The following is a 27,852-nucleotide window of genomic DNA, read 5'->3' on the forward strand; positions in this document are numbered from 1 at the left end:
GTAATTGGTCAGATGGCCTCTGTCAACACCCCTTTGATACCAGAGAAAAAAGGGAATGCCAGGACAGTTTGACAGCTCTGGTTAACATCAAACCAAGGAACACCTAACAGGACTTGTGAAAGCCACTGTACTGTGGCTTCCTTTTAAACTCCTTTTATTTTTCTGTTGCATTATTGTCTTTATTTTTTTGTAACACCCTTTTTCTGTAAATATTTTATTTGCATCATTTTCCCTTTTTTATTATTAAATCCTATTTTGAAAAAAGTTGAAAATTGTCTCTAGAGCTTTTAATGCAAACTAAAAGAATCTCTCTGTCTCTTGAAGAGTGCTACTGTAGTATAAATCTCTGAAGATACCACATACTGTGGTGACAGTGTGCGTTACAGATGTTTATTCTAAAATCATAATTGGTATTGCAAATCTTGTGGAGGTTCCAACTCTTCAGTAAAATTTGGTGGTGGCAATTAAAGGGTTAATTGCTTAATTAACTTAACACAGTGACAATCGCTCTCAGGCTGCTGGCACCTAGATTGTGGGCCCACGAGCTGGAAAATGTTTGTGCAGGGTGCAGCTGAGATTGGCATTGGTGCGTAAGTGACAGCATGGTGTGAGATTGCCCAGTCCTGTGTCACTCGCTGGTGAGAAAGGCAGGGGTCTGATACAGCGTTTCGTCGCAGAGCCCAGAATTGCCATTGAACACCAATGATGGGGCAATATTCTACCCACTGACCACTGATGTTGGGGTGTTTATTCCTCCCAATGATCACTGACACCGGGGCATTTATTACTCCTACTGTCTACCAATATTGGGGCATTTATTACTCCTACTAACCACTAATGCCAAATCATTTATTACTACCACTAATATGACATTTATCGTTCCCACGGACATTTGATACCTTTATCATTTCCACTGAACAAAGAGAATTTTTTTACTTCTTCTTGTACTCCCACTGACGCCAGAGCATTCATTTTTCTTACTGGCCCTCCAACACCTGGGAGTTTATTACTCATTTACAACCTCAATTCAAAAAAAGTTGGTATGCTGTGTAAAAACTACATAAAAACAGAAGACTGTGCTTTGCAAATCAAATGAACCCATATTTTATTCACAATAGAAAAAACTTTCCAATGTTTAAACTATGAAAATGTACCATTTTAAAAGAACATTATTCTGAAATTGTTCGACAATTTTTAAACACAGCTTTTCAGACTGACCGACATCTGCCCATCTTTATTTTTGATACATTATGACTCTCTAAGATGCCCTTGTTATAGCCAATCATGTTACTGATCTGTTGCCTAACCTAATTAGATGCAAAATGTTCTTCCAGCTCTTCCTTGTTAGTAACGCTTACTTTGCCAGCTTTCTGTTGCCGTGTCCCATATTTTTTCAGATGTGTTGCTGCCATCAATTTCAAAATGACCCTTTTTTTTCTTTTTTTAAATGATACATTTTCTCAGTTTAAACATTTCATATGTTTTCTATGTTCTACGTAAAAACCAGAATGGAATGAATGATTTGCAGATCTCATAAACCCATATTTTTTCACAATAGATTTTACACAGTGTCCCAACGTTTTTGGAATTGGGGTTGCATCACTCGCATTTTTTTACTCCAGTCCAGTCTAGCTTCCAAACAGTCAGACAAACCTTGAACTTATGTAAATATTTTGGGGACCCCTTATTTAGAATTTCTGACCCTAGTAATGCTTAATATCATGCTGATAACACATGTATGAGCATGAAACTAGGCAGCTTACATGGACAGCAACTATCAAATAGGTAACCAAAGACACCTTACTTTCAGAGGTTAGTTAGAATCAATCTCAGACAAAGCAAATTAAGCTAAATACAGAGGCAAACAAATATTTTATGTGCTATTTTGCACAATTCTAGTTAATCATTTAAAAATGAATATACAGATTTTTACTTAAGCCCAGTTCAGACTGATTCCCTTAAATATACAATGCTGAACATAGATTTTTGCTTTTCTGTTCAAAAACACAAAAGATTACTTCTACATTTAATCTGACAGTGTCACAAAGTCGGCCCTTCAAGGGTTATTTCTTGTGCTCACCTTCAATTCAATCCAAAATTTCCATACTGGAGCCTGCAGGCCATGGGAGTAATATACAAAGTAGTCCCCACCATTGCTTGGCACTGGTATCCCATCACCCAGAGACCAGCTAGACAGCACAAAAGGGTCATGTGGGCGCACATATACCGTCATGTGACTTGGTCCTAGGGTGAAAAAAATAAATACATTTGAAAACTTTGCAGTGATTAAAATTTTGATATATCGCTATTCTCTTTCCACTACAAGGTTTCCAACTATAGCAAATATGAAAACTTTAGTTATACAGATTGTTTAAGGAAAACAGAATGATAATACTGACACTATTGGAACACTCTCATGCCCAGGAAAGGCACAAAGAACAAACAATATTACAGATTTACCTTAACTTTAAAATCATACCAGACATGGTGCCCAGCAGTGGATGAAAGCAGAGATCAGCTATGTCCCTAGGGAGCTCCACATCAAGAGTTCTAAATTCAACAATTATCCATGTTCTGCCCTTCATCCCAAGAAACATGCGTTATATTTTTGGACTCAAGCTCATTTAAGTCAGCCGAGTGTCCACTATTAGGGCTTTTTTTTACATGGTAGTTATAGGACTACAACTACTGCCAGACAAACATTGCACTTCTCTTGCACAACAGCTTCAATAACAAACAGTTGATCGCTCTGTAATCCAAGTAGAAAATTAACTGGTTGTTATTGAAAACTTAGTCTGTCTTCCTATGCTGACTGCCTAAAAATGCTAGTTGTCCAACTTCACAAACCCAAGATATGAATGCTGGGAATAAAATTGAAGTTTTATAAAAAGAAAGGTCAGCAATTACATTCCACATTTTTCGGTCATCACGTTTACTTTAAATTCGGTTACATTAGTTAACCACTTCCTGACCGCCTGGCGTACATATACTGCGGCAAGGCGGCTCTATTACGCAAAATCACGTACCTGTATGTGATTTTGTCGATGGCCACTGGGGGGCGCATGCGCACTGCCGAAGCAACAATCAGGCGCTTATTGGCCACAGGGGAAGCTAATCAGCGGGCCCGCAGGATGCGATCGCAGAGACAGAATGGTACTTTGCTGCCATTCCACGCAATTTTAATGCGTGACATGTTAAGTATCCATTTATTCAGCATAACAATCTTTCATATTTTACAAAAAATTTGGGGTATATATTGTGTTTTGTTTTTTATAAATTCATTAAAATGTATTTTTTCCAATAAAAAATTGCATTTGATAAAAGTTGGCAGTGACTGCAATATTGTGGCGGACTATCAGAAAATAGTTGACACTTTGCAGGAACCAGTGTTAAAAATATGCATGGTCACTGTACTAATGACACTGTCTTGGAAGGGTTTGGACATCTAGGATGATCAAAGGGTTAACTGTGTGCCTAGCCAGTGTTTTTGTGTACTGTATGTATTGCTTTCACTAAGGCCCCTTTCACACTGGGGCGGTTTGCAGGCGCTATCGTGCTAATAATAGTGCCTGCAAACCGACCCGAAACAGCCGCTGCTGTCTCTCCAGTGTGAAAGCCCCGAGGGCTTTCACACTGGAGCGGTGCACTGGCAGGACGGGAAAAAAAGTCCTGCTAGCAGCATCTTCGGAGCGGGGAAGGAGCGATTTATACACCGCTCCTTCCCCACTCCTGCCCATTGAAAACAATGGGCAGCGCAGCTATACCGCCTGCAAAGTGCCTCTGCAGAGGCGCTTTGTGGTGGTTTTTAACCCTTTCTCAGCCGCTAGCGGGGATAAAACCGCCCCGCTAGCGGGCGAATATCGACGGTAAAGCGCCGCTAATAATAGCAGCACTTTACCGCCAACGCCGCCCCAGTGTGAAAGGGGCCTAAAAGGAAGAGATCGTTTTGCTTTGCAGACAGCGGATCATCTCTTTCCCCCCTCAGAACTGAGATAAAGGGTAGACTAGATAGTCTTTGATCGCCTCTATGGCCTTGGAGGACAGGAGCGATGTTTACTTCCACCGGCTCAGCTTGGGTTGTTATTCTTCTGATAATGACTTTTATTATGTTCTAAGGCCAATGCAGAGTTTACATAAAGCAACTGTACAATAAAATATATACTGTTCCACAGAAAAATATATGGAGAATTTAACCGACCTTTAACCTCAAAGTTCAATCGAGTAGCACCCCATGGCATCTCTTCCCTGGATGCAAGTTTAAACACCATGTTTTCAGACAAAGGAGGAGGGGGTGTTGGGAGATACCAGTTCTTCCTGTTAGAAAAGTTAAAGGTACATCTTGAGTAAATCTGTGTACAAAATACTTGTGTACTGCTGTGGATTTCTAAAAACAACCAAAAAAATTACAAACCTCAAATTAAAAAAAAAAAACAAACAAAAGAAGAAAAAAAAACAATAATGAATATAAAAAGGTCCGTTATTCCCAAATGTTACTTAAATAAAGTTCTAAAGTCCAATGTGATAAAGTGCTCCAAACAAAGAGCAATCCTTGCTCCTCAGTGCATAAAACGGGATAACTTGCTTTAATACCAGCCACCAACTAATCCACTTCTACGTGCAATGCATGCTCACCTCCATGTTATGACCAAAAGGCCACAATCACAGTAAGGATGATCACTAAGCTCGATCAATGAACATGGCCCTCTGGACCAGAAATGATGTCGCAACAGCAGATTGGGTTTCTTTTTTTTGCAATGTACAAGATGTCAATATTGTGACTTGATTGGTTAGCTTCTAAATAAATTCTAATGTTTTAAACATACTGCACGATGAGATACTCTGTTTATTTGCGCATTATTGCAGAGGGAACCTAATCCACATACATATATGCTTCTTTATAGTTTTGTTTTTTTTAAATTAGCGCACCATTTTTTCACATTATTGTTTACATTTTCAATAAAGCAAAGAAACATTTGCATAACAGTAAAAACAATATTCTGTTTCAAGATGTTGAGCAAGAATTTTTTTTTTAAATACACAAATTGTAGGCAAACCATGATGTCAAAGAGTAAGAAAGGCCCACAATGCAGGTGGAGCATATCAAAACATCAATTACAAAAACTAAGATCTGACTACTATGCCCCATAGTCATCTACAATTACAAAGAACCACCATATATAAAGTACAAGTTCAATATAGCGATAAGGAACTATTGTAAAATCACTAAAACAATATTCTAGCACAGTTAAGTCCTCAGTGATTTGTTGCATTACTGTACATGCTACTGCAATGTGTTGCACATGTACCCCAAGGTACATGGATCATTTTAAAGAGGAACAGAACTCTGGAGATTTCCAATAAAAAAAGCAGACAGAAGGCAAAGGCTGTGCCCACAAAAGGCAGGTAGCATTGCTTGCGATTTCTATGCAGCCAAACATTGCCCATAACTGAATTAACATAACAGGTAGGCACAGCTACAGAAGTGCTCTATGAAGTAATTTTAAATAATATCTCACATGGCATCACGTTTGCTAATCTTGTGTTTATTGTGCATTTTGATTGAGTTTCTTTATCAGAAATCTTTTCTACAAGTGTTCGTTATAGAAATGAAAAAAATTGTGATAAGACCTATTAAAACACAATTCCTAGGTGTGTGTATATTGAGGACTTTCAAAATACAGGGTAAAATATCACTACCTGACAAATACAATCAAAATGTGCAATAAACACAAGACTATCAGGCATGTGATCACATGCAAGATTATATTAGTAATGACTTCATAGAGCACTTCAGTAGCTAGATAACGGAGTGAAACATAAACCCAAGAACATACTGTATATTGCAGATTACCCACCACCCTAAGATGTGGTGGCTCCATTTACTTTTTTTCAGGCGAAGAACATTTTCAGCAAGTACAGAAAATACTATTTGGTACTAGAGCACTTTATCATCTTTAGCGCTGCAATTTATTTATATAAATTATACATAGTACCAATGCTGAACCTTTCTAAGCACCTTGGATAAATTCTAAAAAATATTCAACACTCTGTATCGCTGCTCCAGGTGATTACCCTCCAATGATCCCACAACTCCTCAAGTCAGGTGCCAGCCCAGCTTGCGTGCTGCACAATGGAAGACTAGGAAGATCTGGATGGCTGCACTCCAACAATCCACTTTATTTGGTATAAAGATTCAAATCAAATGCAAGCCAGAACAAGTGCAGTGGGGGACAAGTAGTTAGACGCGTCTCACGCTAAAGTCAGCGTTTAATAATTACCTTATTCATGGGGTAATGATTAAGCACCGACTTTAGCGCGAAACGTGTCTACCTGCTTGTCCCCCGCTGTACTTGTACCATCTGTCTGGTTTTAATGTTTATACCAAAGTGAATTGTTGGAGTGCAGCTGTTCGGATCTTCCTCGTCTCCCTATAAAAATAGGCACTGCAATTTTCCAAGCCCCACTGGATCAGAAAAGTCCTAGTAATAGAAAAAATACAACTGTTAGGATAGCCATACAATGCTGATTTTTAGAAAATTTTAACCACTTCAAGCCAACAGAAATTAGAAATACCAGCACCAAGTAATTGCCAGAAACAAAGCCTTCTACCACCCATGGGTTCAACTGAGCATCAAAATTCAGTAATTTATCATTTTCCGCTGAATTCAATAAAAGCAATTACAATCCTTGCATTGATAAAAACTATAATTTTAGGTCTTAAATTGTTTTGCAATTGTAACATAAGATAAAGGTCGGAAATGCAATCACTTAGAGGGGTTGTAAACCCTCAAGGTTTTTCACCTTAATGCATTCTATACATTAAGGTGAAAGACCTTCCGTACCTTTTACCTACCTGAACCCGAGCATTCAATCGACGGGGACGAGCACAGCAGCTCCAGCCGCTGTCTTGGGTCCTTATTGGATAGATTGCCAATGGCTGCTCCTCTATCAATCAAATCCAGTGACCCTGGGGGGGCCAGGCCATAGACGCAGCAGCAGGACTCGGGAGCGCGCCTGCACGGGTATCCGAGGGGTGACCCCAGAAGAGGGGGATTGGGGCCACTCTGTGCAAAACCCTTGCACAGAGGAGGTACCTATAACATGTTTGTTATTAAAAAAAAAAAAAAAAAACAAACACACACAAACCTTTACAAGCCCTTTAAGCTGCCGTGTGTGTGGCAAGCATCAAGTTTCATTTGATCCATAATGGATGTTTATTATACTGGTGTTTTTTTTTTACAAGTTAGAGACAGTCATGAAGATGACTAGAATATATATACCATGACATGACCACTAACCTGAGCAAAAAATGAACAGGAAAAAACCAGGGGTATCCGCAGAACGGAGCATCCTCACATGGGGCTCTGACTGTGTCATTTAATTCAGGTATATGAGGAGTGACATGAAATAATCCACTGTAATCAAAGGCATTTATCCATATACCAGAATCTGTCTTTACCACCTCCCCATTCAAATTGTGAAAGGTCCGTGCTGTATGCTAACAGTAGAGAGAAAGAAACATGTCAGGGATTATGACAAAAAAAAAAACAAAACACACACTCTAAGTACATCTGTGGAATACATACACATTCCCCCATGTGTCACCCCTTTTGCAAGTACAGAAAAATAACTGTTGACGTGCCAGAAATATAGAACGCTCTTACCTTCCACTCTGACATAAAAACACACCTCTGAATTCTTAAGCATGTGATGTCAATCCCTTGCCTACTTCATTTCTGATGGATCACAGGCTTGGGGTCTCCATCCATGATTGTCCCAATAAACCTTTGCTTTTTGCAAAGGACATACTCCAAGAGTCTCCAACTACCCCCGAGCTTACATGCCTGCTTAAAAGAATTTGTGTCCTTGGGCTACAAGTTTAATGACTCTAAATCGGAAGCCCTGCCTATAAATTTAAGCTTCTAATCTCTTGAAACACTTTGCTCCTCCAATCAGTACTCCTGGAATATCTAGGAATCAATTTGACACCTGAAACTCAAAAATGTGATTAACGCAATCAAATATTATTATTATTATTATTAATAAAAAACAACAGTGAATAGAGTGAAATCCTATTCTCTGGGGGTTGCTTGTCAACACTTCAAAAATAATTTTACCACACTAATGCCCCGTACACACGGTCGGATTTTCCAATGGAAAATGTTTGATGGGCGCCTGTTGTCGGAAATTCCAACCGTGTGTAAGCTCCATCGGATATTTTCCATCGGAATTTCCGTCACACAAAACTTGAGATCTGGATCTCAAATTCTCAGACAACAAAATCCGTTGTCGTAAATTCCGATCGTGTGTACACAATTCTGATGCACAAAGTTCCACGCATGCTCGGAATCAAGCAGAAGAGCCGCACTGGCTATTGAACTTCCTTTTTCTCGGCTCGTCGTACGTGTTGTATGTCACCGCGTTCTTGACGTTCGGAATTTTCCGACAAGATTTGTGTGACCGTGTGTATGCAAGACAAGTTTAGGCCAACAGCTGTCGGAAAAGATTCATGGATTTTGTTGTTGGTAGAGATGGGCCAAACACCCCCCCATTCGGTTCGCACCTGAACATGTGAACAGGCAAAAAATTTGTTCGAACACGCGAACACCGTTAAAGTCTATGGGACACGAACATGAAAAATCAAAAGTGCTAATTTTGAAGGCTTATATGCATGGTATTGTCTTAAAAAGTGTTTAGGGACCCGGATCCTGCCCCAGGGGACATGTATCAATGCAAAAAAAAGTTTTAAAAACGGACGTTTTTTCGGGAACAGTGATTTTATTAATGCTAAAAGTAAAACAATAAAAGTGTAATATTCCTTTAAATTTCGTACCTGGGGTGTCTATAGTATACCTGTAAAGTGGCTCATGTTGCCCGTGTTTAGAACAGTCTGACAGCAAAATTACATTTCTAAAGGAAAAAGTCATTCAAAACTACTCGCGACTATAATGAATTGTGTTTGTGGTTACCACGCTCGCGGGCATAACGGGGAACCTCCGATGGCGGAGGATTGAGCGTTTGCTGGACTCCTCCTGCCGCCGGTCTTCCCCCATCCCCCCCTCTGCTGCGCTGGCGTGACGTCGGCGGCGTCATCGTCCCGGCGCCCATATGGGCGTCCCTAGGGCGGATGCCGGTTGACAAGGCTTCCTTCACTTTTCATACTTGAACAGCACACATGGCTGCTGCATTCAGCCATCCTCACTCAGGTAATTCATCTCTCCTCATCACTTTTTTCTTTGTCTTCCTCACAGTAGTCACTAACATATCCCCTTTTCCCTACCTCACCACTTTCACCTTCCCCCTGATTTGCACGTCTCACTTCTGATGGGTGGTTATCACCATCATTCACCTCTCCCTTTCTCTTCCTACCCACCGTTAGGCCTCACTGGCCAGTTCTTCACTTTCCCCACCGCCCTCCAATTGGCTTCACTCACACAATGTTTCCCCCCCCCCCCCATCCATTCCTGTCCAGGTTATATGGAATATCTTCCATTCCTCCCCAGGTTGCCTTGCCTTCTTGTGCCTGCTCTGGCCGACGCCTACCTGGGTATCTTGGATGATATGTCCGCCGCGGCTCCCGGTTGGGAGCATTTACCCGGAGAGTTTGGTACCCCGCTTTCGCACCACGACCATACTGATACCCTCTAGTAACAGGTAATTTAATTGAGTTGAGGGTTTTATACCCCATTATTATACTCACCTACCTTACCATAATACTTCATCCTTTTCTTATAGAGATATCTTGTGCTTGCTCCTGACGAGTGGCCCTCTAGCCACGAAACGCGTAGAGCTGCCATACGCCTTACTTCCAATATTACCACAATACCAAGTTTACATTTAATACCCTTATTAGGATCAACAAGACCATGGGTTTTGCAAGTTTTACGGTGCATTACTGTTTTTATAATGACCATATTGGTGAATTCTGGAGGGATGATTAATTGCCATTCTACATGATACTGTTTTTATGAATCTATACCATGTATCAATGTATATTTATTATTGTTGTAATCAAATGTTATGGATGTCTATTTTGGATGGCAATTAATAAAACTTTTTATATTTTTTCACCTATCTACCTTTCTGCAACCAAGTGTTTCATTTAAAGTCCCACTTCCCTTTTATTTTCCCCTTTTTTGATACATGACAGGGATGGAAACTTGTAGCCTTACCAGGCCACAGTTTCATATAAAGTCCCGAGGGATGGAACAATGGTGTTCTACCAAACCATTTGTTCATTCAAAGTCCCTATTTATTTCCCTTCAACCCCATTCATTGAGTATTCATAGGGATGGAAACACTTGGTTTGCTGTACCATTTACATCAGGTTCACTTCCCCTTTTTTTTTTGCAACCCTTTTCCCCATGTGCAATCCTTTTGATCCTTGTACAATTCCTATGTTAGCTATTGCCTACTAATTGTACCTATCTTTTTAATTTTTCATCATCTTTTGCCCATTCATGCTTCAACATCAACTGACTCCTACTGGGTTCAGTTCTGGAGGTGATGTGAATTTAGTCGGGATTGCCTGCTGCCCGGCTGGTTCTCCACTTCCGGGAGCCGTGACGTGCCTGGCGGCCCCTCCCCCCTAGGTTTGGGAGGATTTGGTTGCCGTCACTGCACGTCAACGTTGCGCATCCCAGACTGGACGTGCGGCGCGCACTCAGCGCGGGCCCGCCCATGTTTGTGGTTACCACGCTCGCGGGCATAACGGGGAACCTCCGATGGCGGAGGATTGAGCGTTTGCTGGACTCCTCCTGCCGCCGGTCTTCCCCCATCCCCCCCTCTGCTGCGCTGGCGTGACGTCGGCGGCGTCATCGTCCCGGCGCCCATATGGGCGTCCCTAGGGCGGATGCCGGTTGACAAGGCTTCCTTCACTTTTCATACTTGAACAGCACACATGGCTGCTGCATTCAGCCATCCTCACTCAGGTAATTCATCTCTCCTCATCACTTTTTTCTTTGTCTTCCTCACAGTAGTCACTAACATATCCCCTTTTCCCTACCTCACCACTTTCACCTTCCCCCTGATTTGCACGTCTCACTTCTGATGGGTGGTTATCACCATCATTCACCTCTCCCTTTCTCTTCCTACCCACCGTTAGGCCTCACTGGCCAGTTCTTCACTTTCCCCACCGCCCTCCAATTGGCTTCACTCACACAATGTTTCCCCCCCCCCCCCATCCATTCCTGTCCAGGTTATATGGAATATCTTCCATTCCTCCCCAGGTTGCCTTGCCTTCTTGTGCCTGCTCTGGCCGACGCCTACCTGGGTATCTTGGATGATATGTCCGCCGCGGCTCCCGGTTGGGAGCATTTACCCGGAGAGTTTGGTACCCCGCTTTCGCACCACGACCATACTGATACCCTCTAGTAACAGGTAATTTAATTGAGTTGAGGGTTTTATACCCCATTATTATACTCACCTACCTTACCATAATACTTCATCCTTTTCTTATAGAGATATCTTGTGCTTGCTCCTGACGAGTGGCCCTCTAGCCACGAAACGCGTAGAGCTGCCATACGCCTTACTTCCAATATTACCACAATACCAAGTTTACATTTAATACCCTTATTAGGATCAACAAGACCATGGGTTTTGCAAGTTTTACGGTGCATTACTGTTTTTATAATGACCATATTGGTGAATTCTGGAGGGATGATTAATTGCCATTCTACATGATACTGTTTTTATGAATCTATACCATGTATCAATGTATATTTATTATTGTTGTAATCAAATGTTATGGATGTCTATTTTGGATGGCAATTAATAAAACTTTTTATATTTTTTCACCTATCTACCTTTCTGCAACCAAGTGTTTCATTTAAAGTCCCACTTCCCTTTTATTTTCCCCTTTTTTGATACATGACAGGGATGGAAACTTGTAGCCTTACCAGGCCACAGTTTCATATAAAGTCCCGAGGGATGGAACAATGGTGTTCTACCAAACCATTTGTTCATTCAAAGTCCCTATTTATTTCCCTTCAACCCCATTCATTGAGTATTCATAGGGATGGAAACACTTGGTTTGCTGTACCATTTACATCAGGTTCACTTCCCCTTTTTTTTTTTGCAACCCTTTTCCCCATGTGCAATCCTTTTGATCCTTGTACAATTCCTATGTTAGCTATTGCCTACTAATTGTACCTATCTTTTTAATTTTTCATCATCTTTTGCCCATTCATGCTTCAACATCAACTGACTCCTACTGGGTTCAGTTCTGGAGGTGATGTGAATTTAGTCGGGATTGCCTGCTGCCCGGCTGGTTCTCCACTTCCGGGAGCCGTGACGTGCCTGGCGGCCCCTCCCCCCTAGGTTTGGGAGGATTTGGTTGCCGTCACTGCACGTCAACGTTGCGCATCCCAGACTGGACGTGCGGCGCGCACTCAGCGCGGGCCCGCCCATGTTTGTGGTTACCACGCTCGCGGGCATAACGGGGAACCTCCGATGGCGGAGGATTGAGCGTTTGCTGGACTCCTCCTGCCGCCGGTCTTCCCCCATCCCCCCCTCTGCTGCGCTGGCGTGACGTCGGCGGCGTCATCGTCCCGGCGCCCATATGGGCGTCCCTAGGGCGGATGCCGGTTGACAAGGCTTCCTTCACTTTTCATACTTGAACAGCACACATGGCTGCTGCATTCAGCCATCCTCACTCAGGTAATTCATCTCTCCTCATCACTTTTTTCTTTGTCTTCCTCACAGTAGTCACTAACATATCCCCTTTTCCCTACCTCACCACTTTCACCTTCCCCCTGATTTGCACGTCTCACTTCTGATGGGTGGTTATCACCATCATTCACCTCTCCCTTTCTCTTCCTACCCACCGTTAGGCCTCACTGGCCAGTTCTTCACTTTCCCCACCGCCCTCCAATTGGCTTCACTCACACAATGTTTCCCCCCCCCCCCCATCCATTCCTGTCCAGGTTATATGGAATATCTTCCATTCCTCCCCAGGTTGCCTTGCCTTCTTGTGCCTGCTCTGGCCGACGCCTACCTGGGTATCTTGGATGATATGTCCGCCGCGGCTCCCGGTTGGGAGCATTTACCCGGAGAGTTTGGTACCCCGCTTTCGCACCACGACCATACTGATACCCTCTAGTAACAGGTAATTTAATTGAGTTGAGGGTTTTATACCCCATTATTATACTCACCTACCTTACCATAATACTTCATCCTTTTCTTATAGAGATATCTTGTGCTTGCTCCTGACGAGTGGCCCTCTAGCCACGAAACGCGTAGAGCTGCCATACGCCTTACTTCCAATATTACCACAATACCAAGTTTACATTTAATACCCTTATTAGGATCAACAAGACCATGGGTTTTGCAAGTTTTACGGTGCATTACTGTTTTTATAATGACCATATTGGTGAATTCTGGAGGGATGATTAATTGCCATTCTACATGATACTGTTTTTATGAATCTATACCATGTATCAATGTATATTTATTATTGTTGTAATCAAATGTTATGGATGTCTATTTTGGATGGCAATTAATAAAACTTTTTATATTTTTTCACCTATCTACCTTTCTGCAACCAAGTGTTTCATTTAAAGTCCCACTTCCCTTTTATTTTCCCCTTTTTTGATACATGACAGGGATGGAAACTTGTAGCCTTACCAGGCCACAGTTTCATATAAAGTCCCGAGGGATGGAACAATGGTGTTCTACCAAACCATTTGTTCATTCAAAGTCCCTATTTATTTCCCTTCAACCCCATTCATTGAGTATTCATAGGGATGGAAACACTTGGTTTGCTGTACCATTTACATCAGGTTCACTTCCCCTTTTTTTTTTTGCAACCCTTTTCCCCATGTGCAATCCTTTTGATCCTTGTACAATTCCTATGTTAGCTATTGCCTACTAATTGTACCTATCTTTTTAATTTTTCATCATCTTTTGCCCATTCATGCTTCAACATCAACTGACTCCTACTGGGTTCAGTTCTGGAGGTGATGTGAATTTAGTCGGGATTGCCTGCTGCCCGGCTGGTTCTCCACTTCCGGGAGCCGTGACGTGCCTGGCGGCCCCTCCCCCCTAGGTTTGGGAGGATTTGGTTGCCGTCACTGCACGTCAACGTTGCGCATCCCAGACTGGACGTGCGGCGCGCACTCAGCGCGGGCCCGCCCATGTTTGTGGTTACCACGCTCGCGGGCATAACGGGGAACCTCCGATGGCGGAGGATTGAGCGTTTGCTGGACTCCTCCTGCCGCCGGTCTTCCCCCATCCCCCCCTCTGCTGCGCTGGCGTGACGTCGGCGGCGTCATCGTCCCGGCGCCCATATGGGCGTCCCTAGGGCGGATGCCGGTTGACAAGGCTTCCTTCACTTTTCATACTTGAACAGCACACATGGCTGCTGCATTCAGCCATCCTCACTCAGGTAATTCATCTCTCCTCATCACTTTTTTCTTTGTCTTCCTCACAGTAGTCACTAACATATCCCCTTTTCCCTACCTCACCACTTTCACCTTCCCCCTGATTTGCACGTCTCACTTCTGATGGGTGGTTATCACCATCATTCACCTCTCCCTTTCTCTTCCTACCCACCGTTAGGCCTCACTGGCCAGTTCTTCACTTTCCCCACCGCCCTCCAATTGGCTTCACTCACACAATGTTTCCCCCCCCCCCCCATCCATTCCTGTCCAGGTTATATGGAATATCTTCCATTCCTCCCCAGGTTGCCTTGCCTTCTTGTGCCTGCTCTGGCCGACGCCTACCTGGGTATCTTGGATGATATGTCCGCCGCGGCTCCCGGTTGGGAGCATTTACCCGGAGAGTTTGGTACCCCGCTTTCGCACCACGACCATACTGATACCCTCTAGTAACAGGTAATTTAATTGAGTTGAGGGTTTTATACCCCATTATTATACTCACCTACCTTACCATAATACTTCATCCTTTTCTTATAGAGATATCTTGTGCTTGCTCCTGACGAGTGGCCCTCTAGCCACGAAACGCGTAGAGCTGCCATACGCCTTACTTCCAATATTACCACAATACCAAGTTTACATTTAATACCCTTATTAGGATCAACAAGACCATGGGTTTTGCAAGTTTTACGGTGCATTACTGTTTTTATAATGACCATATTGGTGAATTCTGGAGGGATGATTAATTGCCATTCTACATGATACTGTTTTTATGAATCTATACCATGTATCAATGTATATTTATTATTGTTGTAATCAAATGTTATGGATGTCTATTTTGGATGGCAATTAATAAAACTTTTTATATTTTTTCACCTATCTACCTTTCTGCAACCAAGTGTTTCATTTAAAGTCCCACTTCCCTTTTATTTTCCCCTTTTTTGATACATGACAGGGATGGAAACTTGTAGCCTTACCAGGCCACAGTTTCATATAAAGTCCCGAGGGATGGAACAATGGTGTTCTACCAAACCATTTGTTCATTCAAAGTCCCTATTTATTTCCCTTCAACCCCATTCATTGAGTATTCATAGGGATGGAAACACTTGGTTTGCTGTACCATTTACATCAGGTTCACTTCCCCTTTTTTTTTTTGCAACCCTTTTCCCCATGTGCAATCCTTTTGATCCTTGTACAATTCCTATGTTAGCTATTGCCTACTAATTGTACCTATCTTTTTAATTTTTCATCATCTTTTGCCCATTCATGCTTCAACATCAACTGACTCCTACTGGGTTCAGTTCTGGAGGTGATGTGAATTTAGTCGGGATTGCCTGCTGCCCGGCTGGTTCTCCACTTCCGGGAGCCGTGACGTGCCTGGCGGCCCCTCCCCCCTAGGTTTGGGAGGATTTGGTTGCCGTCACTGCACGTCAACGTTGCGCATCCCAGACTGGACGTGCGGCGCGCACTCAGCGCGGGCCCGCCCATGTTTGTGGTTACCACGCTCGCGGGCATAACGGGGAACCTCCGATGGCGGAGGATTGAGCGTTTGCTGGACTCCTCCTGCCGCCGGTCTTCCCCCATCCCCCCCTCTGCTGCGCTGGCGTGACGTCGGCGGCGTCATCGTCCCGGCGCCCATATGGGCGTCCCTAGGGCGGATGCCGGTTGACAAGGCTTCCTTCACTTTTCATACTTGAACAGCACACATGGCTGCTGCATTCAGCCATCCTCACTCAGGTAATTCATCTCTCCTCATCACTTTTTTCTTTGTCTTCCTCACAGTAGTCACTAACATATCCCCTTTTCCCTACCTCACCACTTTCACCTTCCCCCTGATTTGCACGTCTCACTTCTGATGGGTGGTTATCACCATCATTCACCTCTCCCTTTCTCTTCCTACCCACCGTTAGGCCTCACTGGCCAGTTCTTCACTTTCCCCACCGCCCTCCAATTGGCTTCACTCACACAATGTTTCCCCCCCCCCCCCATCCATTCCTGTCCAGGTTATATGGAATATCTTCCATTCCTCCCCAGGTTGCCTTGCCTTCTTGTGCCTGCTCTGGCCGACGCCTACCTGGGTATCTTGGATGATATGTCCGCCGCGGCTCCCGGTTGGGAGCATTTACCCGGAGAGTTTGGTACCCCGCTTTCGCACCACGACCATACTGATACCCTCTAGTAACAGGTAATTTAATTGAGTTGAGGGTTTTATACCCCATTATTATACTCACCTACCTTACCATAATACTTCATCCTTTTCTTATAGAGATATCTTGTGCTTGCTCCTGACGAGTGGCCCTCTAGCCACGAAACGCGTAGAGCTGCCATACGCCTTACTTCCAATATTACCACAATACCAAGTTTACATTTAATACCCTTATTAGGATCAACAAGACCATGGGTTTTGCAAGTTTTACGGTGCATTACTGTTTTTATAATGACCATATTGGTGAATTCTGGAGGGATGATTAATTGCCATTCTACATGATACTGTTTTTATGAATCTATACCATGTATCAATGTATATTTATTATTGTTGTAATCAAATGTTATGGATGTCTATTTTGGATGGCAATTAATAAAACTTTTTATATTTTTTCACCTATCTACCTTTCTGCAACCAAGTGTTTCATTTAAAGTCCCACTTCCCTTTTATTTTCCCCTTTTTTGGTATAATGAATTGTCGGTCCGGCAATACACATAAAAGTTCATTGATAAAAACAGCATGGGATTCCCCCACAGGGAAACAGGTCTGGTATGGATTTTAAGGGGAACCCAGTGCCAAAATTAAAAAAAAAAAAAAAGGCATGGGGTCCCCCCAAAAATCCATACCAGACCCTTATTGGAGCACGCAACCTGGCAGGCCACAGGAAACAGGGGGGGGGGGGGGGACGAGAGAGCACCCCCATCCCTCCTGAACCATACCAGGCCACATGCCCTCAACATTGGGAGGGTGCTTTGGGGTAGCCCCCCAAAGCACCTTGTCCCCATGTTGATGGGGAGAAGGGCCTCATCCCCACAACCCTTGCCCAGTGGTTGTGGGGGTCTGCGGGTGGGGGGGGAATCTGGACTCTGAAAGCACCCTTTAACAAGAGGACCCCCAGATCCTGGCCCCGCCTGTTTGAAATGGTAACGGGTACATTGTGCCCGTACCATTTCACAAAAAAAAAAAAAAAAACCCCACACCGTGGGAGAAGTCCTTTATTAAAAAATAAAACTATCCCACGTAGTCCATTCACCGCCGCCGACGGACCGAAAAAAAAGAATATAGAAGATCTGCCTCCATGGGAGGCACACGCCATATGACGCATCCTCGCAGGTGACAGCTCCTTTAAAACTTTAGACATGCAACCTGCGGCCTGCCAGGTTGCGTGCTCGGATAAGGGTCTGGTATGGATTTTTGGGGGGACCCCACGCCTTTTTTTTTTTTTATTTAAATTCTGGCGCGGGGTTCTCCTTAAAATTTACACAGGTCTGGTATGGATTTTGAGGGGGACCCCCACGCCATTTTCTTTTTAAATTTTGGCGCAGGGTTCCCCTTAGTATCCATACCAGACCTGAAGGGCCTGGCATGGAATTTGGGGGGACCCCCACGCATTTTTTTTTTTTTTAATTTTGGTTCGGGGTTCCCCTGTGGAGGAATCCCATGTCGTTTTTATCAGGGAACTTTTATGTGTGTTGCCGGACCTGACAATTCATTAATAGCCGTGAGTAGTTTTAAATGACTTTTTCCTTTAGAAGTGTAATTTTGCTGTCAGACTGTTTTAAACACAGGAAACATGCGCCATTTTACAGGCATACTATAGACACCCCCCCCCCCCGTACTAAATTTAAAAGGAATATTACACTTTTATTATTTCACTTTAAGCATTATTAAAATCACTGCTCCCGAAAAAAACAGCCGTTTTTTAAAACTTTTTGCATTGATACATGTCCCCTAGGGCAGGACCCGGGTCCCCAAACACTTTTTATGACAATAACTTGCATATTAACCTTTAAAATTAGCACTTTTGATTTCTCCCATAGACTTTCAAAGGGTGTTCCGTGGCTTTCGAATTGCCGCGAACACCTCAAATTGTTCGCTATTCGGCGAACGGGCGAACAGCCAAGGTTCGAGTCAAACTCATGTTCGACCCGAACATAAACCCATCCCCTAGTTGTCGGAAGGTCCGATCGTGTGTACGGGGCATTAATGTGTTAAATATCCGATAACCTAAATATAGTGTAGCGCAACTCCAAAAGCTTGTGTATAATCACACTTATACAATATAAAAACATGAACAGAGCATAAAATCACAAAAACCCATGCATTTAAAATCACAAATAAAGATCTAAATAATTTTTAAAATAAAATTGCAAAAAGTATATACAGAACAAATTAGTGAAACAGTCCAACTTATATGCAACCACCACTGTGTCCAAATATAAATAATTCCAAGTGTCATATGACTTCACCACCGGGCAAACCAGTAAGGTCATAAGACACGGTTAACCCCTTCAGGGAATGAGATTCCAGATGCCACTTTCTATATCCTCAAAGCTTCCATATACAGGTGCGTTTGTCCCAAATATGGACAGTGTACACGTGGGAGCAAAGAAAGAACACAGGACCTAGTGTTCTTCTTTTATATTAAATAATTTTTAAAACAGAGAAGAGGTATTGCATTTACACATAAAGCACTTGAGCCAGTGCTGGCTGCCAGTGTTTTATTTGTAAGTGCAATACCTTATCTTTTATATCAAATACGTTTTAAAACGACGAACACTAGGTCCTGTGTGCTCTTTGCTCCCACATGTACACTGTCCATATTTGAGGCCAACACACCTGTATATGGAAGCTTTGAAGATATAGAAAGTGGCATCTAGAATCTCATTCCCTGAAGGGGATAATCGCGTGTTATGACCTTGCTGATGATGCAGGGGTCATAACAGTGAGGTGAGCGCCCAGTTTGCACGGGTGGTGGAGTCATATGACACTAGGAACTATTTATATTTGGACACAACGATGGTTGCATATAAGTTGGACTGTTTCACTAATAATTTGTTCCGTATATACTTTTTGCAATTATAATTTTACAATTTTTTAAAATCTTTATTTGTGATTTAAATGCATGATTTTTTGTGACTTTATGCTCTGTTCATGTTTTTGTATTGAAGAAGTACGATTATACACAAGCTTCTGGAGCTGCGCTACACTATATTTATGTTAGCAGTTATCAATTTGACCCCTAACCCCTCATACTTTGTACGAGGCCAATTACCCAAGTATTTTCGGCGAAATCAAGCAACTCCTACGTTTTTTGGACTGGCCGAATTATATCCATAACTATATTACTTTATTATTTCCAAACACTTCCTGTGAAAATTACCCTGTCTCACCTTAATTTGTTGCAAAAGTATCTTTTATAAATATACTTGGGAAAAACCACACGTCAGAGTTGCTCATCTCCCTTAAAAACACACTACTGTGCATCTCACCTTTGATCAGCAATACTTTAGTTTACGTTGTACTCTCTTCCAATAAATTTTCTGAGATCCAAAGACTGCAGTTAGCCCAATCCATTGTAACTCTTTGATTTGGGGACCCTCTGCTGATTTCAGAGGTCTAGACCTTGTCACTGCAGTGAAATTTACATGTAAATTTGATTTGCAAGTGTTCCAATTTCTATTTAAAGTGGAGTTCCACCCACTTTTACAACTCTTCAGCATCCCTCACTAAAACTGTGCACTGTAAACAAATTGGATATTTTTTTATTTTTTTTCTCAGCACCTACTGTATATCTGCTGTATTCATTTTTCACTTCCTCCTCCCTGGCCGCGGCCCATCGCATCATTTCCTGTTTGCAATGCCTTCTGGGAAGGGGCGGCAACTTCCTCTGAAACTGCCGTTGCTATGGAAACCTGACCTGAAACCTATTACACTGCTTGTGCTGCACTGAGCATGTGCGAGATCTGCAAGGATGATATCCAGGAAGAAATATAGTCTGGCTTCAGATGCCCACACTTAAGATGGCCACGGCCTGCTGTAAGTTTATAAAATAACAAACTACTGCTATAAACTAACACAACAGACCTTAGTTTACAGACTAACTTTACTAGAATACATTAAGCTTGTGTATTATAGGGGTATTTTTATTTAAAAAGTATCATTTCGGCCGGAACACCACTTTAACATCTCCCACATCTTCTCTGGTCTCTTTTCTCTATACTCTGGCTATACTAGAAATAGTATGGTTAAGAAAACCTAAATCTCTCCTGTAAATTGGCAATACCTTAGCTGTATGGACCAAAAATTCTTCTCCCTTTTGCTACTTTACAAAAGTGGCTTGAACTACTATCTAGATAACTTTTTAGTTACCTTCAAATAAAACATTTTGTGCAAGCTATTGCACCTAGCTTAACCTCCTCTTCCCCCTCACCCTTTGAAAAGTTTTGCATTGCAGGAGCAGCATGCAGAGGATTGGTTTATAAGTTTTGATGGCTTCAATCCCTGACACACCCATAAGGTACTGTATGAATAAAAAGGAATGAATCCTAAAAAGAGAGTTTACAAACAAAGGATTGGGCAAAACTTGGGAGGCTGCACACAATCTCGATTTGCAGTCTATAAAGTGAACCAATTTAAAATCTTTTATCATTGCATTTCTCCATACCCTTGACTATAACATGTCAGACTCCTGTTGGAGGTATCTGGACCATTAAGGGACATTGTTCCACATATACTGGACTTGTCTTAAGAAACACTCCTTTTGGCAGGAAGTAGAAACTCATCTACACTTTTACAAATGCGACTCAAATTTAACCCAGCCACATACAGTACACCTGCCTGGTCTCCCACCATCCCATGTGTCCATAAACGCTAGAAGGTTGATGACGTATTATTGGCCACAAGATGTTGAACTGCCTCTCACTGGCAGGGGTAGCATGAGCTGACCACACTTGACCTGCATTCTCATTTTTGAGTGGCAAAACTTATGAAAACCCTCACAGCCAGAATAAATACCAGCCTTAAAGCTTAGTGAGTGTGGGACCCTTGAGTCGACTTTGGTACTCGTATGAAGCTTCCCTACAAGACACTTTCCAGAATTACACCACATCATTGTTCTACTCTCTCCCATCCTCCTACTTCCTTTAATTTTATTATGGTTCCTCCACCTTCTCTAAACTCACTCAAATGCAAAACTCTTTCCTTCCTCCAGTTTTCCAATCCTCTTCATTCTACTAGTTTCCTGGACTATGAATATCTTTTTTGATATGTTACCAAAACCTGGATTCTGGCCTCTCGCCCCCCAAGCCATTGCTACTCAGTCAATTTTTCTTTGTGGCCTGGCAGGGTATCCAAAAGACTATTGCTCCATAAAGAACTATGGATTGCCTATCCTTAGAACGATTGCTCTTTATGTTGACTGCTATAAAGCTTGTCATTTAAGGTTACGTCTGTTTTAACCCATTTCTCTGCGGATGTGGATCATTGTTTAAGCATTTTGTTCTCGCAGGTGTGCAACCTGAATGCCAGGTGATCTATTGACCCTTGAAGCGTTCTTAAAATAAAAACACATGTGAAGAAAAAAATAAATATAATAAAAGAGAAAAAACAAAAACAAAAAACACAACATACAGACACTCCTTTCATCTCATCCCCTTCTCATCTCAGTAATTCCAACTTGTACACAGGCAGACAGCACAAGAAGTTACCAGTTCACAGCATTTCTGGCAAAATCAACAGGTATATCTGAACGGATATAAGTAAATACTTTTGAGGGCATATTTAGTGAAACAAAAAAGGGAGGAGAGCAAATAGGGTAAGTGAATTTATAAGGGTTACATTCACTTTAAGCAATGGATAGGGTTGAATGTGGCTGTGCTGCCACAGAGATAGCTGATGAACAAAACCAAGATAATGCAATATAGAGAAGAGGCATGACTATTTTTGAAAATGAGCAGCATTGGCCATTTTGTTTTTGTTTCAAAAACACCGCTATACAGAGACAAAAAAAAAAAAAAAAAACAGGCAAATAAAATATAAATAAAGACAGTCTAACACACAGCAATCAGCTATAGAATAATAAAAGCATCTATTGGATTTTCCACTGACAACAGGGCACACACTGCAAAGGGAGAATCCTTTAATTTATCTGCAGTGCATACAATATACAGTAGAAAAGGATTACCTGTAGGAAGACCCTCTTTGGCTTGGGACTATCCATACTGCCACTATATGGAAAGAACAGGCCACTACAGACAAGGACGAACGTCACACCAGACACAAATGCCAAACACATCATTAACTTTTTGATGCTCTTGACTAGATAAATAAACTTGATCTAAAACAAGGAGGAAAATGTAAAGTAAATCATGTATGTATGTTTGCCAACTACTTTTAATAATAGTATAGACCTGTTGGGTTTACTAAACAGGGAGACATACCCTGAAAGGATCTTACTCAGGGATACTACAATATTTTATCTTGTTTACTGAAAAAACTGCAGGTATTTATCTCCAGAACATTTCTTATCTCGATGTGGCTAAAGTACACCTACATGGGCTAGTTAATCTGGCATCTTAATTCCACGCATGCCATTAAAATAAATTCCTGTGGATGACATATCTGTATGTATATCAGAACTGGGTGGAACGATCTTCTAACCACATTTATTTGTGCTGAATGGTCCTACAGGTTTCTAAAAGACTATGCATACATCAGTAATCCAAATGAGACTGGCCCATGTTACTGAAGTGTGGCTTACAAGTATAGGAGGCTGTTATGAGGAGGACTTTTACTGAATAAGCTTGACATAATAGTTCATTATAGAAAGCACTGACCGGTTCCTCTACTGGAAAATGTGTGAAATCTGGTAATTAAGTGTATTTTTAGGATAAGACACGTTATAATTTACATTACCAATACCACTATTCGCAGTTGTCAGACTAGCTAATTTAATGCTTCTAAATATGTGGTCAAACATGACACTACAAATAAAGTATTTATCTCGAGGAAAGAATGAAATGATCTCAAAGACTGCATTGCCAATACTATTATAAACCTTAAAGAATGCTACAGTGACAGCAGAGTTTATCCTACCAATGGAGTATTTACCCTGTATTTGAAGTAACCAATATGGGTACTTACAAAGTAAGATAGAAGAATAACTGTACAAGCAACCATAAAAGCAGCCATCACCACATCAGGTGGGATTTCTGTTCCACTGCGTCCAAGGATAGGTGTGAACATCTCAAACACTGCCCACACATGATACATGGTGTGTAGGTAAGGAAAAAATAATCCCAACAGGTATATGGAAATGTATTTATAGGATGAACCTGTGAGGAAAAAAAAAAAAAGGAGCACAATTTTACTGTGTACTTGGAAAATGTAATATATGCAAATCAAGAACCTCTGTTTTCAATGCAATGCTTGCTAGAAATCTGTTAGATATATAGAGCTGCACAATTAGTCTTCAAGAATCCTTATTTCAATTTTTTCCCTATTGCGATCTTGACAAAAGTGTTTCAGGATTCTGTCTATGCAAAGAATTCTCTCTGCTCTTCTGAAGCCACAGCTGTCAAAAGAAAGAAAGGAAGAAAAAAAAAAAAAAAAAAAAAACGGGCAGTCTGCCAAGAATCACAATATTCTTTAGCACTGAATCTTAAGTATAAACATTGTAACAATTTGGCAGGAATTAAGGAATACACTTCGTGTAAATGAGGAAAGCACTTAAACAATAAACCTTTTTCTGACATTTGTTGGTTTCAAGTTAAAATCTTTTTTTTTTGCTAGAAAATTACTTAGAACCCCTAAACATTTTATATATTTTTTTAGTAGAGACCCCTATGTCACACTGTATTTGCGCAGCAGTCTTTCAAATGCAATTTTTTTGGAAAAAATAATTTTAACCACTTAAGCCCTGGACCATTTGGCTGGCAAAAGACCAGAGCGTTTTTTGTGATTCAGCACTGCGTCGCTTTAACTGACAATTGCGCGGTCGTGCGACGTGGCTCCCAAACAAAACTGATGTCCTTTTTTCCCCACAAATAGAGCTTTCTTTTTGTTGTATTTGATCACCTCTGCGTTTTTTTTTATTTTTTGCGATATAAACAAAAAAATAACGACTATTTTGAAGAAAAGGCATTATTTTTTACTTTTTGCTATAACATCCCCAAAAAATATATAAACAAACATTTTATTTCCTTAGTTTAGGCCGATACGTATTCTACATATTTTTGGTAAAAAAAAAAAAATATCACAATAAGTGTTTATTGATTGGTTTGCACAAAAGTTATAGCGTCTACAAAATAGGGGATAGTTTTATGGCATTTTTATTAATACATTTTTTTTTTACTAGTAATGGCGGCGCTCAGCGATTTTTATCATGACTGCGACATTATGGCAGACATATTGGACACTTTTGGCGCTATTTTGGGACCATTCACATTTATACAGCGATCAATGCGATTAAAAATGCATTGATTACTGTATAAATGTGACTGGCAGTGTACGGGTTAAGTGTGTCTTAGGGAGTGATTCTAACTGTGGGGGGAGGGGCTATGTGTGACACGACACTTACCACCGCTCCCGAGTACAGGGAGTGGAGATCAGTGTCCTCCTTGAGATGACTGCGGGTATCCCCGCGGACATAGAGTCCGCGGGACCCGCAATCACACTCACGGAGGTCCCGGCGTGCGCGCCTGCAAACCGCTTCTTAAAGGGCAATGTACAGGTATGTTAATCTACCTGTACATGCCCTTCTGCCGACGTATATCAGCGTGAGAGGGTCGGCAAGCGGTTAATGAATTAAAAAAAATAAAAGCAAAAAAAAAAAAAAAATAAACCAGTAAAGTTAGCCCAATTTTTTTGGTATAATGTGAAAGATTTTACGTCGCGAGAATCATGAGAGAATCGTGATCTTTTTATTCTAAGCAAAAAAATTGTGATTCTCATTTTGGCCAGAATCGTGCAGCTCGAGTATATAGCATTAAGCAGAGTTCTATGTACTGTAGAAAAAAATCTAATTGATTCCACACAAGTCCTCTAGGGGGCATAGCATTTCTGCATCTCTCAGTCACACTCTAGGAGTCTAGTGAATATTTTACAGAAACCTTTAACCAGGGTGCCTTCAGGTTTTTTCAGGGTGCTTTGGCAAAATGCATTAAAAAAAACTGTATACAAGCCAGAGGGTGGATCAAGCCTGCCTTTTAGTTGCACAAAGCCACAGGTTTTTATTCTACACCATTACAACCATTTAGATGCCAGCATCCTAATAACCAATAATGTCATTGGTTGATAAGGAGGACATCTGGCGCCTGCACAGCATCGTTGTTTGGCCCTACCCTGCCCCTCTCTGTCAGCACTGGGGTCACATGATCAGAGTGAGGGAGAGGAAACAGAGGGAGAAGAGAAACACTGGAATACTAGTCAGTACCAGTGTACAAAAGTGTATTTGCTTTGGAAGAATAAATCACTTCTAATGTTGGTGTCCTAAAAACTATCAGACTCCTTTCACACTGGGGCGGTGCGGGCGTTAGCGGTAAAGTGCCGCTAGTTTTAGCGGCACTTTAACACTGTTATAGCAGCGGTCGAAGAAAGGGTTAATAGCGCCCGTGTTGCAGGGCTGCCAAAGCGCTTTGCAGGCGCGTCGACAGCCCTGCCCATTAATTTCAATGGGCAGGGCATTTTGGGAGTGGTGTATACACCGCTCCCGCACCATCCCAAAGATGCGGTTTCCAGGACTTTTTTTCCCGTCCTGCAAGCACACCGCCCCAGTGTGAAAGCACTCGGGCTTTCACACTGGGGTGGTTAAAGAGGCGCTTTACAGGAGCTATTTTTAGCGCTAAAATGCCTGAAAAGTGCCTCAGATTGAAAGGAAGAATAAGGTTAGAATAAGGTTATTGCTTAGCAAGAAAAAAATCTCTTCCGTGAGACTTTGTTGCAGCAAAACACGATATACGAAAAAATTCATTAATAATAAAAAAAAATCAATATTTATTGTACAAAAACAATAAAACAATCACTGAAAATGCACATTATTTCATATTGCCTTGCAGTACATGGTGAAACAAGGCAAAAAAAGAAAAAAAAAAAAAACACGTATGCAACTGTCTGTTGTGAAGAAATTACCAATCCCCATCCTCCAACACGGGGGAGAACATATAATGCATGTTGGTTGCTGGATACGTGAAAATTCAATCACTGATTTCCCTCTCCCAACGCGTTTCAGTTATATAAAACTTTCCTCAAGGGATATGAGGTGAAAGTGCTCAAAATATATACAGATAATGAAAACATGACACAAGTGTCACCAGAGCAGGAAAAGAGGGGAAATCTTCCAATGAGGGCACTAGTTTTGGTGACCTTGGTGACAAAAAGGATTCCCTCACTTTTGTGGGATTTGTATTAATTTCCTGTTTCAGCTATGGGACAGGTAAAAAAAAAAAAAAAAAAAAAAAAAAGGTAAATCTCCCAATGGGACACAGATGACAAAAAAATTAAAAAATACCCCTCTCTTACTCTATCCAAAATAAAAATAAAAAGGTTTGCCTTTAGTTCTACTTTAACCACTAAGCCACCGCCCACCGTCATATGACGGCTGGACGAGGCTTCTGTTATTCTGGGAGGACGTCATATGACGTCCTCGCCTTCCCGAGCCACTAGGGGGCGCGCGCCGTGTCACTCGGGACCCGGTGCGCGTGCCCGGCGGCCGCGATGTCCGCCGGGCACCCGCGATTGCCGGGTAACACAGCAGGAGCGTGGATCTGTGCATGTAAACACAGATCCACGTCCTGTCAGAGAGGAGAGGAGACCGATGGCGTGTCCCTTGTACATAGGGACAGCGATCGGTCACCTCCGCCAGTCAGTCCCCTCCCCCCACAGTTAGAATCACCTCCTTAGGTAATACATTAACCCCTCGAGCGCCCCCTAGTGTTAACCCCTTCCCTGCCAGTCACATTTACACAGTAATCAATGCAATTTTATAGCATTGATCGCTGTATAAATGTGAATGGTCCCAAAAATGTGTCAAAAGTGTCCGATGTGTCCGCCGCAATATCGCAGTCACAATAAAAATTGCAGATCGCCGCCATTACTAGTAAAAAATAAATAAATAATAAAAATGCTATAAACCTATCCCGTATTTTGTAGACGCTATAACTTTTGCGCAAACCAATCAATATACGCTTATCGCAATTTTTTTTTACCAAAAATATGTAGAAGAATACGTATCGGCCTAAACTGAGGAAAAAATTTGTTAAAAAAAAAAAAAAAAATTGGATATTTATTATAGCAAAAAGTACAAAATATTTTGTTTTTTCAAAATTGTCCCTCTTCTTTTGTTTATAGCGCAAGAAATAAAAACCGCAGAGGTGATCAAATACCACCAAAAGAAAGCTCTATTTGTGGGAAAAAAATGATAAAAATTTAATTAAGGTGCAGTGTAACACGACCGCGCAATTGTCATTCAAAGTGCGACAGCGCTGAAAACTGAAA

At 41.8% G+C, this 27,852-nt stretch overlaps 1 protein-coding gene across 1 annotated transcript in view; it reads right to left on the reverse strand.

The window, feature by feature from the left end:
• ERMP1 (endoplasmic reticulum metallopeptidase 1) overlaps positions 1–27,852 on the reverse strand; it is a 90,968-nt gene that overhangs the window by 7,144 nt on the left and 55,972 nt on the right. Inside the window, exons 10-14 of the mRNA XM_073635142.1 lie at positions 23,503–23,693; positions 22,544–22,696; positions 7,299–7,498; positions 4,199–4,314; positions 2,081–2,244 (exon numbers count right to left, since the gene is read on the reverse strand). Of these exons, the coding sequence (XP_073491243.1) occupies positions 2,081–2,244; positions 4,199–4,314; positions 7,299–7,498; positions 22,544–22,696; positions 23,503–23,693 (824 nt within the window). The remainder of the gene's footprint in view (positions 1–2,080; positions 2,245–4,198; positions 4,315–7,298; positions 7,499–22,543; positions 22,697–23,502; positions 23,694–27,852) is intronic.

Source organism: Aquarana catesbeiana, linkage group LG01 (genome assembly GCF_042186555.1).
Source record: "Aquarana catesbeiana isolate 2022-GZ linkage group LG01, ASM4218655v1, whole genome shotgun sequence".
NCBI lineage: Eukaryota > Metazoa > Chordata > Amphibia > Anura > Ranidae > Aquarana > Aquarana catesbeiana.